This window comes from Neopsephotus bourkii, unplaced genomic scaffold (genome assembly GCF_033783945.1).
Source record: "Neopsephotus bourkii isolate Nb327-2 ecotype Australia unplaced genomic scaffold, CSIRO-AGI_Nbou_v1 NB_1016, whole genome shotgun sequence".
Taxonomy (NCBI): Eukaryota; Metazoa; Chordata; class Aves; order Psittaciformes; family Psittacidae; genus Neopsephotus; species Neopsephotus bourkii.
In genome coordinates this window covers 2,750,144-2,771,867 of record NW_026901505.1, presented here as the reverse complement: position 1 = coordinate 2,771,867, position 21,724 = coordinate 2,750,144, and the positions used below count along the sequence as shown (strand labels likewise).

The 21,724-nt window shown below is 50.6% G+C and overlaps 1 protein-coding gene across 4 annotated transcripts in view; it reads right to left on the bottom strand.

Moving 5' to 3' along the window:
• NSD1 (nuclear receptor binding SET domain protein 1) overlaps positions 1-20,197 on the bottom strand; it is a 60,393-nt gene extending 40,196 nt beyond the window's left edge. Inside the window, exons 1-3 of one of the 4 annotated variants that reach the window (XM_061360227.1) lie at positions 20,183-20,197; positions 18,479-19,143; positions 2,011-2,146 (exon numbers count right to left, since the gene is read on the bottom strand). In XM_061360227.1, coding sequence (XP_061216211.1) covers positions 2,011-2,146; positions 18,479-19,123 — 781 coding nt within the window. In that variant the 5' untranslated portion in view covers positions 19,124-19,143; positions 20,183-20,197. Of the gene's footprint in view, positions 1-2,010; positions 2,147-18,478; positions 19,280-19,346; positions 19,465-20,182 lie in introns of those variants that run through there. The other 3 variants (XM_061360226.1, XM_061360228.1, XM_061360229.1) reach the window with 3 other exon arrangements.
• Positions 20,198-21,724: the final 1,527 nt, after the last annotated feature.

The following is a 21,724-nucleotide window of genomic DNA, read 5'->3' as shown; positions in this document are numbered from 1 at the left end:
GCATTTCACTGCACTGTGTGCTTCACATTCTCCTGGGAACACCTTCACCCTCTGAACATGCAGTCTAGATTTCACAGACCATTGGTTTATGCTGCCTTTTCCAGGATTTCCAGCACAGCACAGCAGCCTGGCCTTTAGTGATGCTGACACCAAGATTCTGGACAAGACCACAGAGAGGATGACAAATAATGACCAGGGCAACATCAAACCAAGGGCAAAGATGACAGACTTAATTTGTCCCATTCCCAGTATTGAACTCAAGCTACTAAGCCTGCATCTTCCAGCTCCACAAAATCTTCAGTCAAGAGCTTCCTGAGTGAAGGCAAACTGCTTTAAATGAAATCCCATGCCTCAAACCCAAGGGAAGAGGTTTCTGCACAAATGATGAGTTTGAAGTGACCTGTCTTGTTTTGAAAGGCATGTTCCCTTGGCAACGGGAGAGACAAGGCAGTGGGACTGTGCTTCCTACCCAGCAGCTCCCCCTGCCCAAAATCAGAGTTCAGCTCTGCCATCTCGGCATCAGGGGGAGGAGACAAGCACATTCCATACAGCCACCACTGGAAAATGCAATTTTCCTCAGAGCTCCGTTGGTTTGAACAAGGACAAAACACGATGTCCATCATGTAGCAGGAGATCAGAACTTGCAGGAACGTGTTAATAGCATGCTTCCTCCCTGCAAAATTCCTTTATTAGAAATCCTTATACACAGGCTGAGAGGGGATTAATGAACAGCTATATACATTAAATCCTGCCCAAAACTTCATGGGGAGAGATGAGGGGAACGAATATGCATCTGGCTTATCTTTCAGCAACATTTTTGACAGGAATTTGAGAGCTTGAAAGGAACTATTTAAAATAGCAAATACAGTATTATCCAAAATCAGGATGAACAGGAAGATGGAAGAAAAACAAGACAACTGCAGCAACAGTCCTGGGCATGACATGAGCACAACGCTGGAAAATCTACATCATGTCTCTACAGAAATAGAGGGCTCTGAGCTGATGGCCACTTGGAAAAAAGGCTACTTGCTCTTAGCACCTGCTTCTTAGTGCTGACAAGGACCACGAGAACTGGAGAGAAACACATCAGTGAGTGGCAACCTCACCAGTATAGAGCTGCCAGTGGCAGACAGCACTGGTCAAAGGCTTTCAGTTGCCCACAGAACAAAAAGCATCTGAAGGGGAATCCAGGAACACATAAACAAGCCTTTCAATGTGTGGCAGTCTCCCCACAGCAGGCTGTATGATCCTAAAAGCGACACGATCACTTCCCCTCTGTTCTCTCCATCACTAACCTACACTTCTCTGCCTTGAACTTGTTAAAACACTCTTCCTTCCTGGCACTCATGCACACACAGCTCTGTCTTATTTCCCCCAACGCTTCCACCCAGCCAGCTCTCAGCCCGACACACTATGCCCTAAACTTTCACACATGTGGCTCCATCTCCAGGTTTTCCTGACATTTCCAGCCCCTTGCTTCCTTGTGCCAAACAAGACCAAAAATATTCCACTTCCCCACACATGTTCCCCATCACACCTTCAGGCATTCAGCAGCTACACTGTGCTACCCCACACCCTGCTTCTCAGCCTCTCCAGCCTCCCATTCCCCAGCCTAGGCGACTGTGTCCTCACACACTCCAGCCACTTCAGCTCTCCCTCTCCACCCGCTGGGCACCTCTGTCCTCACCTCTCTGATCCACCTCCTTTTCTCTGCATCCTTTTCTTGAGAGGCTGTTCTTTCTTCTGCACTGCCTTAAGCTCTGCCCAGCTACCCTGGGAAGAAAAGTCTACATGTCCAACAGCTATCCATGCCACTTCCATCAGCCTCAGCCCCACCTTCCTCCTGTCTCCTCCCAGATTTAGGCCCACTTTTTAGATTCACGTCTTCCATAGAAAACTCTGTTTCTTCATACCTTAAAAAAGCATTTCTGGCCCTTGAAATTTAATTTAAAACTGCAGCAACCTGCCATAAACAACACCTCCACTTTGTGGTCTGAGTAGATACAGTACCTTTCATTTTTGAGTGACAGTCCAGCACTGGGTCATGACAAATTGTGCATGGCCACCATGGGCGCCTGTTGAACTTGGCCCAAACAAGATCCCCAACTTCATACTTCACTGGAGTAGGTTTCTTCTTGGCTTGGATCTTTGGGGAAAAACCAGAACACAAGAAATCACTAAAGCTCCAGATGCTTTCAGAGAGATTTGCCTCCCCCCTGGGTGCCAGTTACATTGGGCCACCAGATACATTTACATTAAAAAGCAAGTCCTGATTTTCCTTAGTGGTTTCTACACCTTCCAAAACACAACAGTTCCCCCCATCCTCCTTAAAGAACAAAACAAACCTGTTTTTTTTTGTTAAGCTTCAGTAAGGAACATGACCTTCTGGTAAAGGACTGAGCTCAAACTTCACACATTGGAGCAGGTAAATATTTGGAGCAAGACTTTAAAGCCCCCCTTACTTTACTAACACCAATTTCATTCAAAGCAAAGCAAAGTTCATTTCAAAGGTTGCAATGTACAGTAAAAGTAGAGTAAGAGATAATTGAATACTCCTGACTGGAAGAAGGTGATGAGAACAGCAAAGTAAGTATTAATGGTTCTAAAGGAGAGAGAAACCTGGTATATACAAGCTAACAACTGCCCTGCTTCTCGGATGTACTCCAGAAAAACCTTCACCACAAACTGTTTGTAACCCAAGGCCGGCACAATGAGAAAAAACCCCTTATGCTGTAATTTTGGGTTTATATTAGCAGAATTGCCACTGCTCTGCCCCAAAGCTGCAGGGCAGGAGAAAGGCAGCACAACAGCAGTCATCCCACCTCTAGGTGACAGATGGGCACACAGACTGAGCCTGCCTCTCAAACCCACTCACAAGTATCAGCTCTGCAGAAACAGTCACACAGGTGAGAGCTTCCCAGGGCTGCACAGCCACCACAGGAATGTCACAATCTTTCAACACACAAATCCTAACGCAGCTTAATGCCATTTCTGTCTCGCTGTGGAAGAGTGGAGAGCAGATCCCGTGCTGTTTGCTGAGCACACAGCTCCTTGGCTGGACGCTGCACTACCAGCAGGGCCTCTGCCAAGAAGAGGATTGAGGAGCTTACTGATGTTGTGACTAATTGAGCCAAGATGGGGTACAATAGGTTTCCACAGGATACAGGATTCCCTGTGCCCAGCTGTGAAGTATCTGCCTGTTTACCAGCACCAGACAACATGTCCCAGCTGGGTTCAGCATTTTAAGAGCTCTAAGAAGTGCTGCAGGTATTACTCTTGCCAATAAGCGTTAGCAATATGCTCCTCATTAAAGCTGTCATACCACAAATGCGCACCTTCTCACTTTGCTTCTCCATCCTGCTCACCGCCCTTCCTGAGGCATGTCTCTTGCAATTCACAGTTCAACATCCTAGCAACTAAAACACAACAGACCTCTCCAATAAAACGTATATTCAGCTTCAGGTTGAGTTTTATGGGTTTTCTTCATGTGGTTGAAGTAAATACAAAAGGATAAACTCCTCTGCTACATGAAAAAGCAGGTAATGATGTTACAGACTACATTGCTGGAATTCTTTTCACTCAGTCATCAAAAGCCACACAATAACTTACTGCTGAGCAGGAGCTCAGGAACAGGGAGAGTGAAGAGAAGGCTCCAGGGAGACTTTAGAGCAGCTTCCAAACCTAAAGGGGCTGCAGGAAACCTGGAGAGGGGCTTGTGGACAAGGGCCTGTAGGGACAGGACAAGAGGAATGGCTTGAACCTGAGAGAGGAGAGATTGAGGTAAGATATTAGGACAAAATTCTTCCCTGTGAGGGTGCTGAGGCGCTGGCACAGGGTGCCCAGAGAAGCTGTGGCTGCCCCATCCCTGGCAGTGTTCAAGGCCAGGTTGGATGGGGCTTGGAGCAAGCTGCTCTGGTGGAAGGTGTACATTCCCATGGGAGGGGGTTGGAGCTGGATGAGCTTTAAGGTCCCTTCCAACCCAAACCATTCTATGAAGGAACACTGGGAAGGGGGCTGCAGCCCCTCACTTTGCCACCACCCTGCTGCAGCCTGCGTGCCTCCACCGCACCACAGACACAAGCTTTCTGGAACAAAACCAGGCATCCCTGAGCATGGGAACCAGAGGTGCTGCCTTTGCTGCTGCTTTTAAAATGCAGATGCACTTTCAGATGCAACACTCCTCCCCTCCCACACACCTTTTTTAAGGTCCTTTTACAGCTTCTGTTCTTCCTGCAAAAATGCCTTCTTTTTTTTTTAACACATTTTCCAATTCCAGGCTTTAATGGGCTCATGTCAGTTATATCTGATTCTCTCAATCGCAGTGCATAGTAGCTTTGCCAAAGCCATTCACACTGACCCACCAGAGTGACACCACCAGTCCTGCCCAGAGGCAAGTCTGCATTTAAATCAACTCTTTATCACCCTCCAATACCCCACACAGGGGCTAGATGAAAACCTGGCTTTCAGGAAACTATTCAGACAATGCTTAAACAGTCACCTCCTCCTCAGCAGTCACTGCTATTCTCATTCCTCACCAGTTTGCAATCCCTTCCCTGGCACCAGCGGTCAGACTCATCACCACTCACCACTCAGGCCCCACCAGTGGGTCACAGAGGCAGACGAGGAAGCACCATGTTCCCATGTCCAAGGAGAGCCTTGTGACAGGATACACTGCGGCAGGTCACTGCCTTGCACTGTTCTCTCCCCAGATCCCACCACCTGGCCACAGATGCCTTTTACATTTCCAGAGGGGGAAAAAAAGACCCTAAGAGTTTTAGAATTTGTTAACATTAACATAAAAAAACCCCCAAAACCAACTAGCAGAGGAACAGCAGCAGTTATCAGCATATCCAGGTACAGCAAGTCTCTTTCTCCAAACTGTGCTCCATTATGCCAGAATTACAACACCCAAAGCATGTGTTTCTTGTGTCAGATTACAAGAAATTTAATTCCTGTTACAATTAACATTTCTTGTGCCAAGATCAAACTGCTAATACAGCCCAATGGCCAAAACCTCAGCCCTGGAGTAATGGCAGCTTTCTTGTGAACTAGGGAAAGGCCAAGGGTTTCTGAACAATGAACTTCAGACATAGTCCCTACATATGGTCTAAGTACTGTTCAGCTACAGAGCATGGAAACCTTCAAGTGTTTAAATAACAAGAAAACCTGTGAACCACTGCATACCAGGTAGGTACCATGTCCTAACTGCAGTGGAGAGGAGCTGAATTCAAAGGAGGTTACAGGTCTGGACTAGTGAGGAAGGGAAGGACAATGCTCCCTGGCTGAGCAAGGCAACACCACAGGTTTTGCGGTTTTGTATTGTGAGACATCCCCTAAAGGGACTCAGTACTGTCTACTCTGTTATCAATTGTTTTGCAACGATTTGCTCAGCTACGACAAGCTACAGACTAAATGCTAGACAATAAACAGCATTTCAGATGACTCTGTGCTATTTTTGGAGAGAAGAATGTACCTTGAGGACATTTTTAATCAAAGTCTCCACCACTGCAACCAAATCACGATTGACCACAGAGGAAGAGGTCACAAGCCAAGGTTCTGCATCAGACAACACAAACACTTCCACCTTGAAAGTCACCTCCTGAACTTGTACTGTGCCAAACCACCATTCTGCAGTTCACTGGGTGAAAATACCAGAAGCAGGTGTTCAGCTTCGTGAGGAAGGAGGCTGACAGAAACCAAGTATCTGTGCCCTCCTGAAATTCTCATCATGCGGCAAATATGAAGAGTATCATGCAAGGGAAGCTTATATTTCTAAGTGATTTTACTATTATAAATAAACAGTCAGTCCTTGACTGTCTCTCACCAATCTTCCCTTTAAAATAATCACATAATTAGACAGTGACAAAAGTAATGCTTATCCAGTAACCACTCTTGGCTATGTCACTTGAAGCTGCTGCTCAACCCATTAATCTTCCTGGAAGATGTGGCACAAAGCACAAGTCCACACAAACACACATACATGCCGATAGCCATAGCGTGCACTCTTCCTGCAGCACTGATCACCTCTGTGTAACCAGAGCAGCACCACCATCTCCAGCACAGCGTGGCACAGCTCCACACACTCTACCTGCCCCAGCACAACTGGGACACTACCACCTTGGCAGAGCCACATTAAGACCAAACTACAAGCAAAGAGGCAGATAGAGATACATACATATATTACACTACAGGCCAACATTTTCAGCATCACATACCCAAAGAGCCTTGCTGTCCAGAGTCCAAGCAGCAAGCTGCAGCCATTGTATCCCTGCACACCTGTAATTCAGACCTGCTTTGGAAAGCCAGCTTGTAAATGTGTGGTCAAAATATCCCTGTTATATTTTATTCCTGACAGTTATAAACATGACATTATTCAATGAAGAAAGGGACAGAACATACTTTAGGAGAGAGTCTGCAAAAAAGGTCCTGTGAGCAGAAGGAAGAAAAGCAAGAAAGAAGCTGCTGCCCCCCAAGAATAATAAAGGCAGATCCTGCCAAGCCTGGTTTCAGCAAGTGGACAGAATCAAAGCCAAGGAAGAAAACAAGAGGAGGCAGCCACATCCAAGCCATAATTAAACAATATGGCATAATAAACACTAATAGCCTGTTCTGCTGAGCACGGCAGGCACCTGCCCAGGGCCCTGCAGCAGCAGCACAGGGTATCTCCTGCACAGATCTCACCACACTGGTAGCTGCAGGTAAATCACACCCTGCACACGCGCACATCAGCTGCCAGAAGGCAGCAGCTCTGCCCCATGAGCTTCCCATGCTCTTCTCAAACCTCCCCACTCCTGGGGAAGCAACTCCTGTGCTTCTCCCTGCAGCCCACCAGCAAACAAGCTTGTAACTTGATTGCAAACAAGCTGTAATATCTACTACTTATCAGTTAGAACCGGGAGCCTGATGAGGGTCAGGTCAGCACCTTGTCCACTACCACCTTTTTATTTTTCCTTAAAGTTCAATGATCACTTTTTTCCCTGAAGAGGAGGAGCTGAGAAGGATTTCACCTCATTCCCATGAGCCACCAAACCCATTCCCAGATATGGCTGAACTGGCTGAAAATCAACAGCTCTTTGTACCTGGGGTGGTGGTATATAAAAATACCTAACAAAGCAAACTTGAGGGAGAGGTGACACTTGAAGGCATTTGGATTAACCCGGGCCTGAAACTCCATTTAAAGTAATACCTACTAATACAACCAGGCACAAGGCTGGTGTCACATGCTGGGATGTGCCACTCCAGCTCCTGCCCTTTCACCATCACACAACAGGTTATTCACCCTCTGCTCTTGCAAAAGAGAGGCAGGAAGTGGGGCAAATCCTGTTACAAACGCTCCCAGAACTAGCCTGGAAGGGCATTGCTGAAGCTACCCCTAAAGTTTTCATGAGAGGATGATTCCCTAAAGCTGAAGTTCAACCTCATTGAATTAACTTACAGTTTAAGACAAAGCAGAGCACCTTCAACCTCAGCCCTCTGAGCTCAGGCTTATTATCATTCTTTTCCAAGTCCATAGAGCTCCTATCACATGGGGATTCAGATCCTTCAGCTGGTCACACTAACATCACTTAACCTGTCACAGAAATGAAGCAGCAATGGCTGCAACTCCCATACAGTGACTGCTAATGACAGAGACAGTTAAAAGTACAACTCCTATCACAGTCCTGCTCTTAAGGATGGGAGGTTGGAAAGGAGACTCAGTGATCTCAGTTCATTACTCCACTTAGCTCCAGAACTTGTGCACTGAGAAATGAATGAATATTGATAGAAGACAACAGGGACTAGGAAATAATCTTGTTGGTGAATGTTGCATGTAAAGATAAAAAGGAGCTGAGATTAAGAACTGAAGTCAAGAACTGAAATTAGTAACTGCATGTGATGAAAGCCAAGAAATAAATTCTTATATGGTGGTGAGGCACTGGAATGGGTTGCCCAGGGAAGTTGTGAATGCTCCATCCCTGGAGGTGTCCAAGGCCAGGTTGGACAGAGCCTTGGGTGCAACAATTTAGTGTGAGGTGTCCCTGCCCATGGCAGAGGGGGTGGAAGTAGATGATCTTAAGGTCCTTTCCAACCCTACCTATTATATGATTAGCAAAGACGTACGTTTTAAAGAAGCTTTTTTGAAATAAGAAACCAATTGGTTGGAAAAACATAAAATGGTTATGTTCTTAAGTCACAGCTTAAGAAGTATTTGAAGCCAAGCAAAAAGAGGTCATCAATCAAAGTTTCCTCTGTACAAAGGGGCATTACCAACCATCCAAGCTTTAAGCCTTTACAGAGAGAGGCTATGATGCTGAGCCTGCAGTATGCAGGCAGAGCACCACCCTCTGCAACTCCGCTGTGAGAGAACTTAAAGGAATAAATCCCTGCACAGTGGAAGGGGTGAACACAACTGGAGTATATAGGCAAAAAAACAGAACACTCAAACCACATCACCTGCAGTGTATCTGCTGAAACCATCACTGCCCCTCACCAGCATAATAATCATACCACACTTCACAGCAAGCTTCAAGTCAAACCCAGGAGTCAGAGAAGTCTGCTGGAGTGGCAGGCAGCACTGCTGGGGACAGAGGACATGCTCTGGAGACCAGGAGACATGCTCTTTGTCCCCCACTGCTCGGGTCTTCCTTTGGCTTCAGCACTGCAGCAAAAAGTAAACACGGGTCTAACCTACATTAGTGACTAAAGAAGAAAGTACCTCTTATCTGGGACAATTATCACACCAAAGTGTTAAATACTCACTAATTAAATATTCACCAGCAAAAAACACAGCCGAGATTATGATACAAGCCAAGTTTCTGTTATCTACATGCTTGTGGATATTTGTTGTCTTTGGCTAGTTTTTAGTACCCTTTTCCAGGCTGTGGCAGCTACACATGCAATGAGTGTTAGGTATGAACCACTGTGAAAGATAAAGAGAGTTGATGGCACTGCATCAGGTAATTCCCACATCCGGAAGCACTGCTATCAAGTTCAGGGGTTATAAATGTATGTATTTTAAATGATGAAGATACTGATGGGAGAACACCAAGCCTGAGACACCAAGATAAGTGGTTAACAGCATCCCTGGTTCACTTTCTTATGGAATGAACAGCAGTGCAACAGAAAGCTTTACTTTAGCATCCTAATAACATAATGTACTTTAGCATCCTAATAACCAGAAATGCACCTGACAGAAGGCCTGAAGAAGGCTGAAGGAGGAGGTGGGGGAGAACGGGTATGATCTTACCCAGATCCCCAGCAGAGAGAAATCCAGATACATAAACATACTGATTTCAATACACTGCCAGGAGCCTGAAGCAGAGGGAAGAGGCTCACACTTGCTTACCTGCATACATTTTAAACAAGCAAACAAGTTCTCTTTACGTCTGGCTCGCCCAGTCAGCAGTAACTGTTTCAGAACTGCAGGTATTACCAGGCCTTTGCCAAGTATCACAAAGAACAAATATTGAAAGTAACTTCTTGTGTCTGAGTACTAATCAAAAAGATCCAAACTGAAACACGGTCAACAGATCTGTCCCTTTTCAGCCTTACTTTTGTGCTTTTCTATGTTATCAGATTGTACACAAGCAACATCTGAACACTTCTCAGAAATTAAGTTTCTAAATCCATAAAATGAAACCCAGATTCAAACTGTGTAAAATGAAACTTGGCTATTCTGATTTATGGATGTAAAGTGCAGCCATTACAGCTCAAGCTGTAAGCATAATGAAACAGTACCACTGAACAGCACGTACATGCAGCGCAGAGCAGATCCTGTATTAGAACCTCAACAGCTAAAAATTGGCAGTTTGGGTTGTATTAAATGTGTACCTGCTAATATTTGCTTGTTGCTTGTTGTTAGGGCTTTTTGCTTGGTTTCCTTGCTTGTTTATTTTAATTCTGTGGGTTTCTCTGAAAGCAACAAACATTTAACCTGGGCTTGCACATTTAACCACCTGTGGAAATAGTGATCTGAGCACAGGAGAAGGCGGTACAACCCCACTTTGTTAGTCCAAATGCAAAGATGCCGCTTACACAGGACAGTAACTGCCTCAAAACCAGGCAGCATGAGCATGTCAATCCCCCACCCAGTTGAACCACTTTTCCAAAACAAACAAACATTTACAAATGTTCTGTTCACATAAAAATAAATTTTAATTGCATTTAAAATCATTTGCATTTAGAATTTTAACTACTTTTGCTGAACCCCTACTAGCACTGAAATCAGAATTTCTGGTCAGTACCAGCGTAATAAACTTATCCTGGTTTTACTTATTTAGTTCTTAGAGCCATACCCTGAGGAAGGTTTGTGCTTCAATCATCAGGTCCTGCAAACTTATGCTCCAGAGAGGCTTTACAGCCTTTATGTTGTGAATCGAGCTTCATGCACACACTGGGAGAGGACAGGCAGCTAAAATTAAAGAGGAATCTGACTGGGCTCACTGCTGCTATTTAGAAATCTGTGGGCAGCAGTAAGCCTAAACAGGTGCTTGGGAAAACCAACAACAAAGAAACATCAGGGCAAACAGGAACTATTAAAAGGGCAATAATCACCCTGGCTCTGGCCCTCCTTGCATTAGGTAACAGGCAGGTTTCTACCTTCCTCCAGCAGTGGGAGGGAAACTCAGGAGCACACTCCTCTAACAGGAGAACATGGAAGCTTCAAGCACGGCTCAGGGCAAGAGCCTCGCTGCATGCTCAGCACCACAGGCCCTAATGGAGCTGAAAAAAAAGCTGGAGGTTTCCAGTGTGCCAAGATGCTGCTGGGCAAGAAATTTTCTGTTCTTAAAAAATACCAACCAAAGGGCACCCCATCCTTTGGGTAGCAGGCAACGCTGTGATGGACTTCTGGTTTCTCACACACAAAAGTCAAATTCTGCACATCTGAAAATGAAAAGCGAGTCCCCAGAGTGTTAGTACTGATGACTGTCTGAATACCAAGCTACACTGCTGGTTTAGTACCTATCAAACCAGGTGGGGTTTTCTCTGAAGACCACACTAGTGTGAATGTGCTGTCTCCAGCAGAGCTGTCTGATACTGTACATAACCTACAGAACAAGTTCCCTACCAAGAACTCACACAAAGCTTTGCTTGGTAGCCCTACATGCTGCTCCCTACCCAGCACTTACCCACCTGCACTCCATGAAGAAGAGGATGGAGAGGGACATGGGGAGGCCTCAACAACTGCAGACATGTTGCCCTTTCTCTGTGGTTCAGGCACTGACAGCGCTCCCAAACAACGTCCTTCCCTATGCCATGCACATCACAAGTGCTGCCCCTTCCACCTGCAGACTTGCTGCCTCACAGAGCCACTGCAGCAACTGGGCCCAGATGTCACACATTTCACTGGCTGCAGGACAAGCCATTCATTTGTGGATGCGGATGACATGCATTTGCCATAGCTACAACCAAACAAGGCATCGACCCAAGTGGGTCAACTTGGTACAAACCTGGTGCTCAGGCTGTGCTGGAGACAGAAGTGAAGGCGCCCAGCCAGGGTCAACTTGCCCTGAAGTACTACAAAAAGAGTCAGCATGTCAACTGTAACAAGTGCTTTTCCATCGTTCAATAGAACCAAGCACACTGCTGAAATGCCTCCTGGCTTCATCAATGCTGTTGGACACACAGGAGAATGGATGCACACCAAGCCCATCTCTGCTGCACGTTTAATCACTGCTGCAAAGCTACTGCCAGCAGCCACGCTGGAACCAGGTTTCTAATTTAACAAGGACAGAGAACTTCAGCTGGCACCTGCTGGGGTGTGTGCTGAGCTCATACAGGAGCTCACATCAGCCAAAGCAAGACCTATGCTTGCACCCAGCACTGCACCAGCAGAACACGCAGCTCCCCATCTTCCACTGCCTCTGCACAGCACAGCTCTGCAGCACTGCCAAACTCCCTGGTGCTACCACTTAGCTCCCTGGCTGCACCTGCCTCCTGGGAGGAGCACGGCATGTTCCCAAGGGATTCCAAACACACACCTATGCCCTGCACGTGTCTTTGGTAACACTCCCACCAGCATCTTATTCATGCACCACCACAAGCACTGCAACTCCGCAGAGGCCCCTACAATCCCCAGCCACAACTGCAGGGATTATGCTCCAGCATCTCCAAACCTGCACATGACTGACCTCTGGGCAGGCTGCGCCACGGACTGCTCTTTGCAGCCCACAGGGCAGCACTGGTGACTGCTCAGTCCTGTCCACCAGAACGGAAATCAAACAAGCCAAAAACACAAAAGCACACCCAAAAAGCCCTAAACTGTCTGTATTAGCACCAAGCTGTTTCTTTGATGTCACCACACCTTGCGGTTCCTCCCATCACCAGCTTGACCTTAACCAGTGACATCACGCTCACGCCAACACATGCAAAAGCAAGAGTTAAACTTCCAATAACTATTTCAGCAAAGCAAACTACAGCTTTTATCAATCATTCCTCCAAGAGGCAATAGCAGCAAGCCAGGCAGGGGAGGGCAGCCCTGCCTGCTCCAGCAGCACAAATGTCAACAGTACATTTGACTCAACACAAAACTCACAGGTCAGACACTACAACATTTGCAACATGTTCTGTAACTACCACTCTGCAAACTCATGGCCACAGAACAATACTTCTGATGCCATGAAATTATATGAAAGGAAGCAAGGCTATTGTTGATAGGTCTAAAATCACAAGAGTCTGCACCTGGGAAGCGTTTAGGGGTCCACAAATCAACAGAGGTTGAAAACTGCTGCTCTAATTGAAAGCAGACTCTCATACAGACCTCTTCCACACATTAACTTGGAAATCCTGGCAATGCCTTAACCACCATAAAGGATTTAACTCCCATTTCACTGAGCAAAGACTGCCTTGCACAGCACGTATGGCTCTGTGCAGAAAGAACAAAACATAGGTCATGTTCTTCTGGTAGTAAAAATGGCATTAAGCTCCCAGGGCAAACATGCTAGGATTTAGTTTTTCTTTAGGTGTTTCTATTACCTGTGCCTTTCTAAATGCCAGAGCAAGTAACTGTGGGTGGGAGGGAGAATACTATATACAAGCAGCTATCAGTCACAGGCAAGAAAAACCTAAGTATATTCTAAGCAACTAGACTGGAAGTTGATCATCACCCATAACACTGATTTTTGAGTTAAGAATGTCTTTTTAATAAGTCCTGTCAGAAAATGTCACTTTTCTTTCCTTGGGGCTCAAGTACTCTGTTAACACAGTCAGAGCTGACCCCTCTGCAGCAACCTCGAGATTTGTTAACATGAATTAAGGAAAACAAACAGAAAACCCAACCTAATAATGGTAACACGTCAAAGTTCAACCCCACTTGTGGAAACAAGGTGCAGTGAGGAGCAAGGAGAAGCTGCTATACTGCAAGAGGCCATCAACAAATCCATGATGTCATACAAAGCACTAGGATGTTGCCCTGAAGTTAATCATCGCTGCTCCAGCATCAAACTGAGCCACAACCACTTAGAAGAAGCTGTAGTGCAGAACCAGAATCAGCATACCCTCAACGAGGTAAGATTTGTTAGAGGAAAACAAATCCCCAGCAAGTTGATACAGAGACAGCAGAGGCAGCAGGCCCCGAGAGGCAGCATGCATCCTAAAAAAGCACCTATAAAAGCTGATTTTCTTGCTACTGATGGCTGTTTTCTTCTTGCAAGAGTAGCAGGCAATGTACTAAGCACACCACACTATAGAGCACAACGTCGCTGCTGAGCAGCTGAGCGAAGCCTACACTCCTCTGGCAACAATCTTCACTGGAGACTTGAAGTATTTATGACTGCGGACAGTATGTTAACCAAGACGTTGCTTAAACAGAGCCTTTCTTACTCCAGCTTTAAAACTAAGTTTTAAATATAGAAAGCAGAAAAACATAGAGGTTTCTGCCATTACATTCAGCAAAACCTCACCTTCAGGGCTGTCCAATCGGCAAGGAAACACCTCTGGTTTTGCTATTTGCACACAGACAATGTTGAGCTTTGGAGAGCTGCACAGCCCCATATGAACTGTCTCATCGATCATTCACATTTCACAGCACATGACACATAGCCAGAACATCCACATTTTCTACAGAAACCATGTTATTTTCTGTAACATCACCTACAGGAACAGGCATTTTGCACCTAATCAGAAATACAAGGTTAGAGAACAAACAGAAGTGAAAGAAGGAAAGAAGAATAATTATAGCCAAATGCTAGAATAAATACTTCCAGGATCCAATCTGCTGTGCAGGAGAGCTCCAGATCCTAATCTGTGCTAAAAAAACCTGTTGTCACTCAAAGGGAGCTGCTCCTCCTTGCACCTAGGGAACACTGTCCTGCTGTGACAGCATCTTAACGCCCACTGCTCACACCACCACCGCTGCAAGGAAGAAGCAGTGCAGTGTCATCAAAGCATGAAAGCACCACAAACTCATTAAGGACCTCAAACATTTACAGTCGAGCAGTAACAGCTCAGACAGTGCCCTAACCATGGAAATATCCATTCTTCTGGATGTCCACCACAGCTAAAGTCCTTTTTGAGTCAGTTTAGAGCTGTATGAGACATGAACGCGCTTCAGTAGAGGGGCCCAGTGGATGCCAGCAGCCACAGCCAGGGGAGATCCAGCTCTGTGCTCACAGCATGTATCTTAGCAGCAAAGAGGAGCATGTGCAAGATGGGACACACAGGGACAGCAGTGCACCTAGAGCCTGTTCTCACCAGGTGCACATGGGGAGGCCATGGCCACAGGAAGCGCAGACAGCCAAATGGAACTGATCTCTTCACCAGGAAGATGTCAACTGACCAAGGAAATTTATGTTCTGTGCTCAAACAAACCGCTGCCAAGCCTATTGTGTCTCAGGGATATAATATTGCCAGTAATTAGTTACACCTCAAATCAGTCTGTAGTAGGAGACTCTTTCAGAACCGCTTGCAGGAGTAATACACATCACGTGGCCTTGGTTCCTTCATTTTATTTTTAGCAAAGAGAGAAATGGCACTACACATCTTTAGATAAACAAAGAACCTGAGTAACTCTCACACAGGGACACATACTCTTTATAAAGAGAGTACTCTCCCCACAGCTGCAGACTGCAACAGAACTCGAGTTCGTCATGGCTTAATTGTACGCTTCAAGAGAGGACTCTGCTGGCCTTCAATGCTTTTAACACATTGCATACGGTGTGGCTCTGGTAAAGTAAAAACCTTCCAGTAGCCCTACACATATGCCTTACTCATTCCTTACATCCAGCCACTGGAAGCAGCCATCCTTAGTGATGAAAGATGTGGTTCTGGATTTCCCTGTACCTCATTTCATCACTGCCATTACTTGAATATCACACTCCTACAGCGTGGAGCTGGACAAGGAAATAGTATGAGAAGAATGAAAGCAACATTAAGCGAGTGCCACACGCGAGCTCTGCCCATCCTGCAGCCTGAATCCATCAGCATCCCGTGGAAAAAACAGCTTAGAATGTTTAACCAGGATCATACACTGCAGGACACGCATGCACCAAGAGTGGCACAGATGTACTTGAATCCAGCAACTCTGATTCCAAGTGCTCAACTTTGCAAACCAAATGACTCTAACATGCTTTGTGGGTAGCAATTAAAAGCCAACAAACTGACAAAGCAAAAGCCAAATAATAAAGCACCAAAACTTACACAGAAAAGCAGAATTTCATCATGCGGGTTCTGTCAGAGACACATCCACCTCCCCCTCCACAGCAACTGAGTTCAAGCAAGACCCATGTCACTCAGAGCCTGTGGCTGTACTCATCCTCCCCAGTGCTGGAGACTGGGCCCAATTCTCCCTCTTAATTCCACATAATGCTGCCCAGGACTACTTCAACCCATAAAGGCCGGGAAAGCACTAAAGAGAAGCTCATGTCAAGATGGTAAAGAACAGAGAGATTAAAAAAACAGCCTCCTGTTTCAATTTAAGTGGCAATAACCCAAAACACATGCACAAGGAAGTAAGCCAGCAGCTGCCAGCAGTCACTGCACCATCGCTTCTGGAGCAGAAACAAGACCCAAGAACCACTGCTCTAAGTTTCTTCTCTCCAACACAAAATCTGCCAGTGGCTGCTGGGAGCATGGGGAGCTTCAGTCAACTTGAAGATTAACTTGACACTTAATATAACTTCACTTCAGAATATGCACATCCTTCTTTACAACTGAATGCTGTCTGAGCAACCTCTTCCCCGTTTGAGGCAACACTTGAGTACAGGATGCCAGGGCTATTGACAAATCCCCAAGCAAAACAATACGTTCCACCCAGAGGCAGTACTTAAATGCTGAACTTTGCATCTCACTAAAGACTAAACCCAAAAGATGGCCCTTCAGCTGGAAGCACTCTTGACGTTTTGGAAATCAGCATTTTCAAAGCAAGTTCACAATGACCTAGTGAAAAATTCAAAGCCTGCAAGGGGCAGACACAGAGGTCTGAGATACCTGCAGGAAGTTTGAGCAGCAGCTAAGCCTCAAGAATAAATACCCTGAGAAAGTCTCTGTAAGGTGGAGGAGCCCCATCATCAGGCTGGGTAAAGGTTATTACCTGAAACAGTAGTCCAGCTGTGACAAAGCACCCTAAATACATCAGTACAGAACTCCCAAGGGCTTGTGGTTCTTGTTTCAGGATGCTTTTTTGTTTTAAGTTTTAGCAGGCTCTCAAAGTTGGTTCCAGTTACCCAAACAGAAACGAGGCTGGAATTAAATGCCGACATCCATACATGATCTCAGGACTGAAGCTGGTTATTTCCAGTTACTATGTCATGTTCAACAATTAAAAAGATTTAACTGTCACATTGGTAACTTGGCAGAGAGAAAAATCCCCCTCTCTTCCCATCCCACAAGCAGAGGGCTAAAACAAAGGACCACTCAGACAACCAGCACTTACTAAAGGAAGAATTCAACACTTGAGAAGGACCCCAGGCTGCCTAAAAAACGCTGTTCTTTGTATTTTCTTGTGAATGTAGCTATGCTTTTAAGTCACCAGCATAATTCAGCAACACTAACATACTACAGCAAACAGGAAGGAGGTTTTACGGGAAAGTCAACCCCTCGATGCATATTCAAGTAATAGGTTCAATCACTAAGCCAGTTCTGTCACCGTACAAGCTGCAGTTCCGTGAAGCACGTTGTAAAGCCACTGATAGCAGAGGCAAGTGTTGTGAAAGTACCTCTGCTCGCTTCTGTTTACAAAGTGAGACCCTCCCACAACCGCATCACTGAGCACATGTCTGTTGAAAGATCCCCGCTTTGCTCCGCAAAACAAAGCCAAGTGTGTGCACAAACCTTGGCCCAACAGCAGCCTCTTACCCCCAGACACTCAAAACTGAGTATCCACAAGGAGAATCATTCTTCCCAAGGAACATTCAAAAGGATCCACAAGCCAGAGCTGAACCTGACAAATTAAGCCGCTGTCAGCACCTTCCTGAAATCGCCCCTTCCCTGTGACAAGTGTTCCCCCTCCTCCAGAGCACACAGCAGGAACACTGCATGTTCCCAACTGCAGCCAGGTGAAAGCAAATATTTCTCCACAAGTGCTGCAGGCACCAGGAGCATCTGTCCGGCATCAGCAGCTCTACTGAAATTAAAGAGAGCAAGATGGTTTTGGTGTCAGTGCTGTCACATGTGTTGATTTTCACACCCTGCATCAAGTAGTGCTTAACACCCAGAGCATCCTCCAGTAAGGAACCTTAAATATGCCAAAACATATCTAAGAAATATATACACAACTAATAACAAAAACACACCCAAAACCACTTAAGAGCTTCAAGAAATATACATACATATATGCAAATAAGCACTCTGAGAACGACCCAGAAATAATACTTCCGTTCAAAAACGCATTTTACAACAAAGTTGAATGCAGCTAACTCAGAACTCTGAAAGTTCAACCAGTTTTGCTTCTTATTAAGCATATTAGAAAACAACCTAAAGGAATTTGTGAGCTCAGAACGAAAAACAAAGCCGAATTAACAGGCCAGGTTTCCTGGCCGTGGTCTGTCAGGCCGTGACACGGCCCCTCCCTGGCCACCGCCAAACTCTCACAGCTTGGGTACCTCCAGCCAGGCCAAACAAAGAGCCGTCTGACAGCGGCACAGCGGAGCGGGCAGGAGAGGGAAAGCGCACCTCCTGCCCTCCGCATCTGCAGTGCGCGCAAAGAAACCTTGTAATGGGGGAAAAACTCCACGGAACTTCGCGGCGATCTGCTGCTGTGCGGCGCGGTGATGATGGCTCTTACGAAGGGAAAAGAGGCCGCGGAAGGTGCGCGGCAGGGCCCGCTGACAGCCCGCGCTGGCAGCTGGCCCCGCTGGCCCCGAAGGGCTGGAGCCGCAGGCCGCGGCCACGACGCCTCGGCAGGGTCCCCTCGGCAAGATGGCTGCCCGCGCTCGAGGGTGCCGGCTGCGAGGGCGCCCGGCCCGGCCCGGCCCTGCCGCACCGCGCCTCGCCGGCCTCCGCCGCAAAATGGCAGCGGCCACGGCCCCCCGCCCGGCGCCGCCCTCCCCCCGTCGGTACTTACGAGCTGCAGGGCCGCGGCAGAAGGCTCTGGCTTCTCCCCTGGGTCGCCGTCCGGTACCGTAATCGGCACCGGCTCGACCGGCTGCAAGAGTGGCGGCGGAGGGCTTCCGGGGCCCTGCTTCGGCCCGGAGCGGCCTCGGCTCCGGGAGACGGACTCGGCCACCTCCTCCTCCTCCTCCTCTGCGTCCACCTCGTCTTCTTCCTCGTAGTCCTCGTCGTCGTCGTCTTCGTCCTCCTCCTCCGGCGTCTCAGTGCCCTCCTCCTCTGCCTCCTCTCCGCCGTCGTCCCGCAGGAGCAGAGGGAAGGCCAAGGCGCCGCGGGGTGCCTCGGCCGCCGGTCCGGGTCCGTCGACGCCGGCCGCCGGGTCCTGCGCAGCGGGGAGGCGGGGTGGAGGCGAGTCGGGGTCGGGCAGGGCCTCAGCACCGTCGGCAGCGCCGCCGAGGTACTCGGCGTTGATCATGGAGGCCAGGTCCTGCAGCCGGCGCAGAGGGATGTAGCAGGACGAGGGATCCTGGCCGTACACGGGCTTGGCGGCCGCCAGCTGCATGGCGGGCGGCTCGGGGCCGCCCTTGGCCTCGGCTGCCGCCAGCGAGGTGCCGAAGGGGACGAGGCAGCTGCGGCGGCTCACTTCGCAGGCCTGCTCCATGCCGGGCCGCGGGCATCCACCTGCGGGCACAGCACAATGGGGTCAGCACTGCCGCAAAATGGCAGCCGCGCCCGGGGGCCCTCTGCGCTCCGCCGGCCCCGCGCGGGCCGACGCCGTCGCCTCAGCGCTAGGCCACAGGCCTCGGCCCGCCGCCCGGCACAGACACGACACGACTCCGGCTGGCTTCGGGGCCGGCCGCCTTGCCCGGGCAGCTGCCGCTCACCTGCGGCCGCCGCGGCCGGCTCGCCGCCTGCCCGCGGTGCGGGCCGAGAAGCAGACGCGCCGACCCGGCCGGGCCAGGCCCCGCCAGCGCCGCTCCTCCGCCTCCCTCCTCCTCCCGCCCCCGCATGCGCGCGCCCGGCGCCGCCATCCCGCCGGCGCGCGCGACCCGCGCTTGCGCGCGCCCCCCCGCACCCGCTCTTGGGGTTCGGCGGCGGCCAATCAGCGCGCGCCCGCGTGAGCTCCCCCCCCATCCCCTTACTCCCCCACCGCCCCCCCATCCACGGGCGTCCCCCCTTACTCCCCCTCCCGTAGGCGCCACCACCCCGGGGTACACACACTCAGTGCTGCCCCCCCCCGGTGTGCCCCGCCGGGCCCGCTCCCTCCTGCGCACCGGACACACCGGTTCGGCCTCGCGCACATGGCGGCACACCCGGCCCCGCACCCTCGGGCCCGCTACCCCCATCTCAAGCAGCGGTGGGGGTACCGGGCCTCCGGGACGGGGCGGCCGGACAGTGCCTCACCTGCTGGCCCCGGTGCCCCCGCCGCTGCTGCCCTCCCCCCACTCCGTTTCCCCTCCCGGTAGGCCGCGGGGCCGGTAAGCAGTCCACAGGCCTGCGAGCGCCCACAAAATGGAGTCGCCAGGCCCTGCGCCCCGGTGGGGCACCCGGCGGCTGCTGCCCAGCGGCACGGACCGCCGGCTCTGCCTCGGTCCCGGTCGCAGCGGGCAGCCATCGGGGCGGGGGTCGCGGGCCGCCGCCCTCCCCCGCCAGGCTCGGGGTACCCCCTGCCATTGTCCGCTGGGCCCGGCGCCCCGGCCGCGCTCCCCCCACCGCCCACCCGCGGGCCGGGCCGTCGCCCACCGCGGGGCCCGCTGTGCCGGGCCGTGCTGTTGCCGAGCCTCGCCCGCCGGGAAGCGGCGCCTGGGTGCCCGCGGCCTGGCTTGTCCTCGCCGGGGCTCCGCCGCTCCCGGACAGCGAGCGCCGCGCTCCCGCCCTCTCTCCCTCCGCCGAGCGGCGCGCCGCCGGCCCCGCGCCCGCCCGCGCCGCCGGGCCGGGCCGCTCCGCCATCGGCGCCCACCGCCTCCTCCTCGGCCGGCCGGCGGCCCCGCGGCGGCGGCTCCGTCGCTACCTCCAGATGGGGGCCGGGGTCTCCACCGCCAGCCGCGCGGGTCCGGGCGCCGCGCCACGCCGCCGCCGCACCGGCACGGCTGGGCAGGCACGGGGCGGGGGCGGCCGGGCGGGGGGCAGCGGCCAGGGCAGCGCAGGGATGTGGCACCGGGGCGGTGCTGCCCGGGCTGCGCAGGGGGCAGGGCAGGGCCCCGCTGCCCCCCGGGGTGCCGGGCGGGGAGCTGGGTGCCGCGGCGAGGCGAGGCTCTGCGCTGCCCGGGCGGACCCGCTCCCCCCGCCCGCTGCTGCTCTTTGTTCCCCCCCACCACCACTACGATCGGGCCGTGCGGGAGTCTCTGACCGTGCCGCCACCGCCTTCCCCACGCCGGGCAGGGGCCCCGATCAGCCTCCGAGCACACTGCGGGAGGCAGCACCTGCTGAAAACACCGTGCTGGAGCGGTTGCAGGTTGGCACCGCAGCGGGCCTGCAGGATCCGACCCGCGGCCATCCCTGTGCTTTTCCTGCACCTTGACTGCACTCGTTGGCAGCTCCTCCTAGGGCTCCCAGATTCCCCCTTTGGCCCTGCGCTGCCTGCAACTGGCCATGGGGCAGCTGCTCTCCACCAGCACATGCCCCAGAGGGACTATACCAAGGTCCACAACCCCATTGTCTCCCCACTGTGTGCCGCCACCACACAGATACTGCCATGCTCAGCCTCAGAACATGGCGTGATGTGACATGAAGCTCCATGGTCAGAGATTTTGCCCATTACACTTTTCTACCCCCAGGGTTCCAACCCTGTACCCAACCCACCATGGGCCATCTTGCCCAGTGCCCATGTGCTGCAGCAAACTGGAGTTGCAACGGCTCTGTGCCAAGTGCTGCACAAGCTCCACACCAATGCCCAGTATCCATGCGGCCTTAATTCCCAGTGCCTGGTATGGCCGGGGTCCCGCTGTTTATGCCTAACCAGGGAAAAACCTTGGGCGCAGCCCGTCTCTCCGGGATGTACTCCAGCTCCAGCAGCCGCACCCCGGCACACCCAGGCCGGGGCCCGGCAGCCAACTTTCCCCCTTTCTCTCTGGAGCACCGTGCCATGCACGTTTCCGCCACGTTCCCAAAATAAAGCTAATAGTTTATTCATAACTCCCCTGGGGGTGGGCAGGGCTCTGCACAGGGCGGGAGCACCCCATGGTGCGGTGTCTCCCCACAGCCTGGCACCCCAGACCCAGTGAGTCAGGGCTGCCCTGCCGAGAGGCTCAGGAGTGTCCCA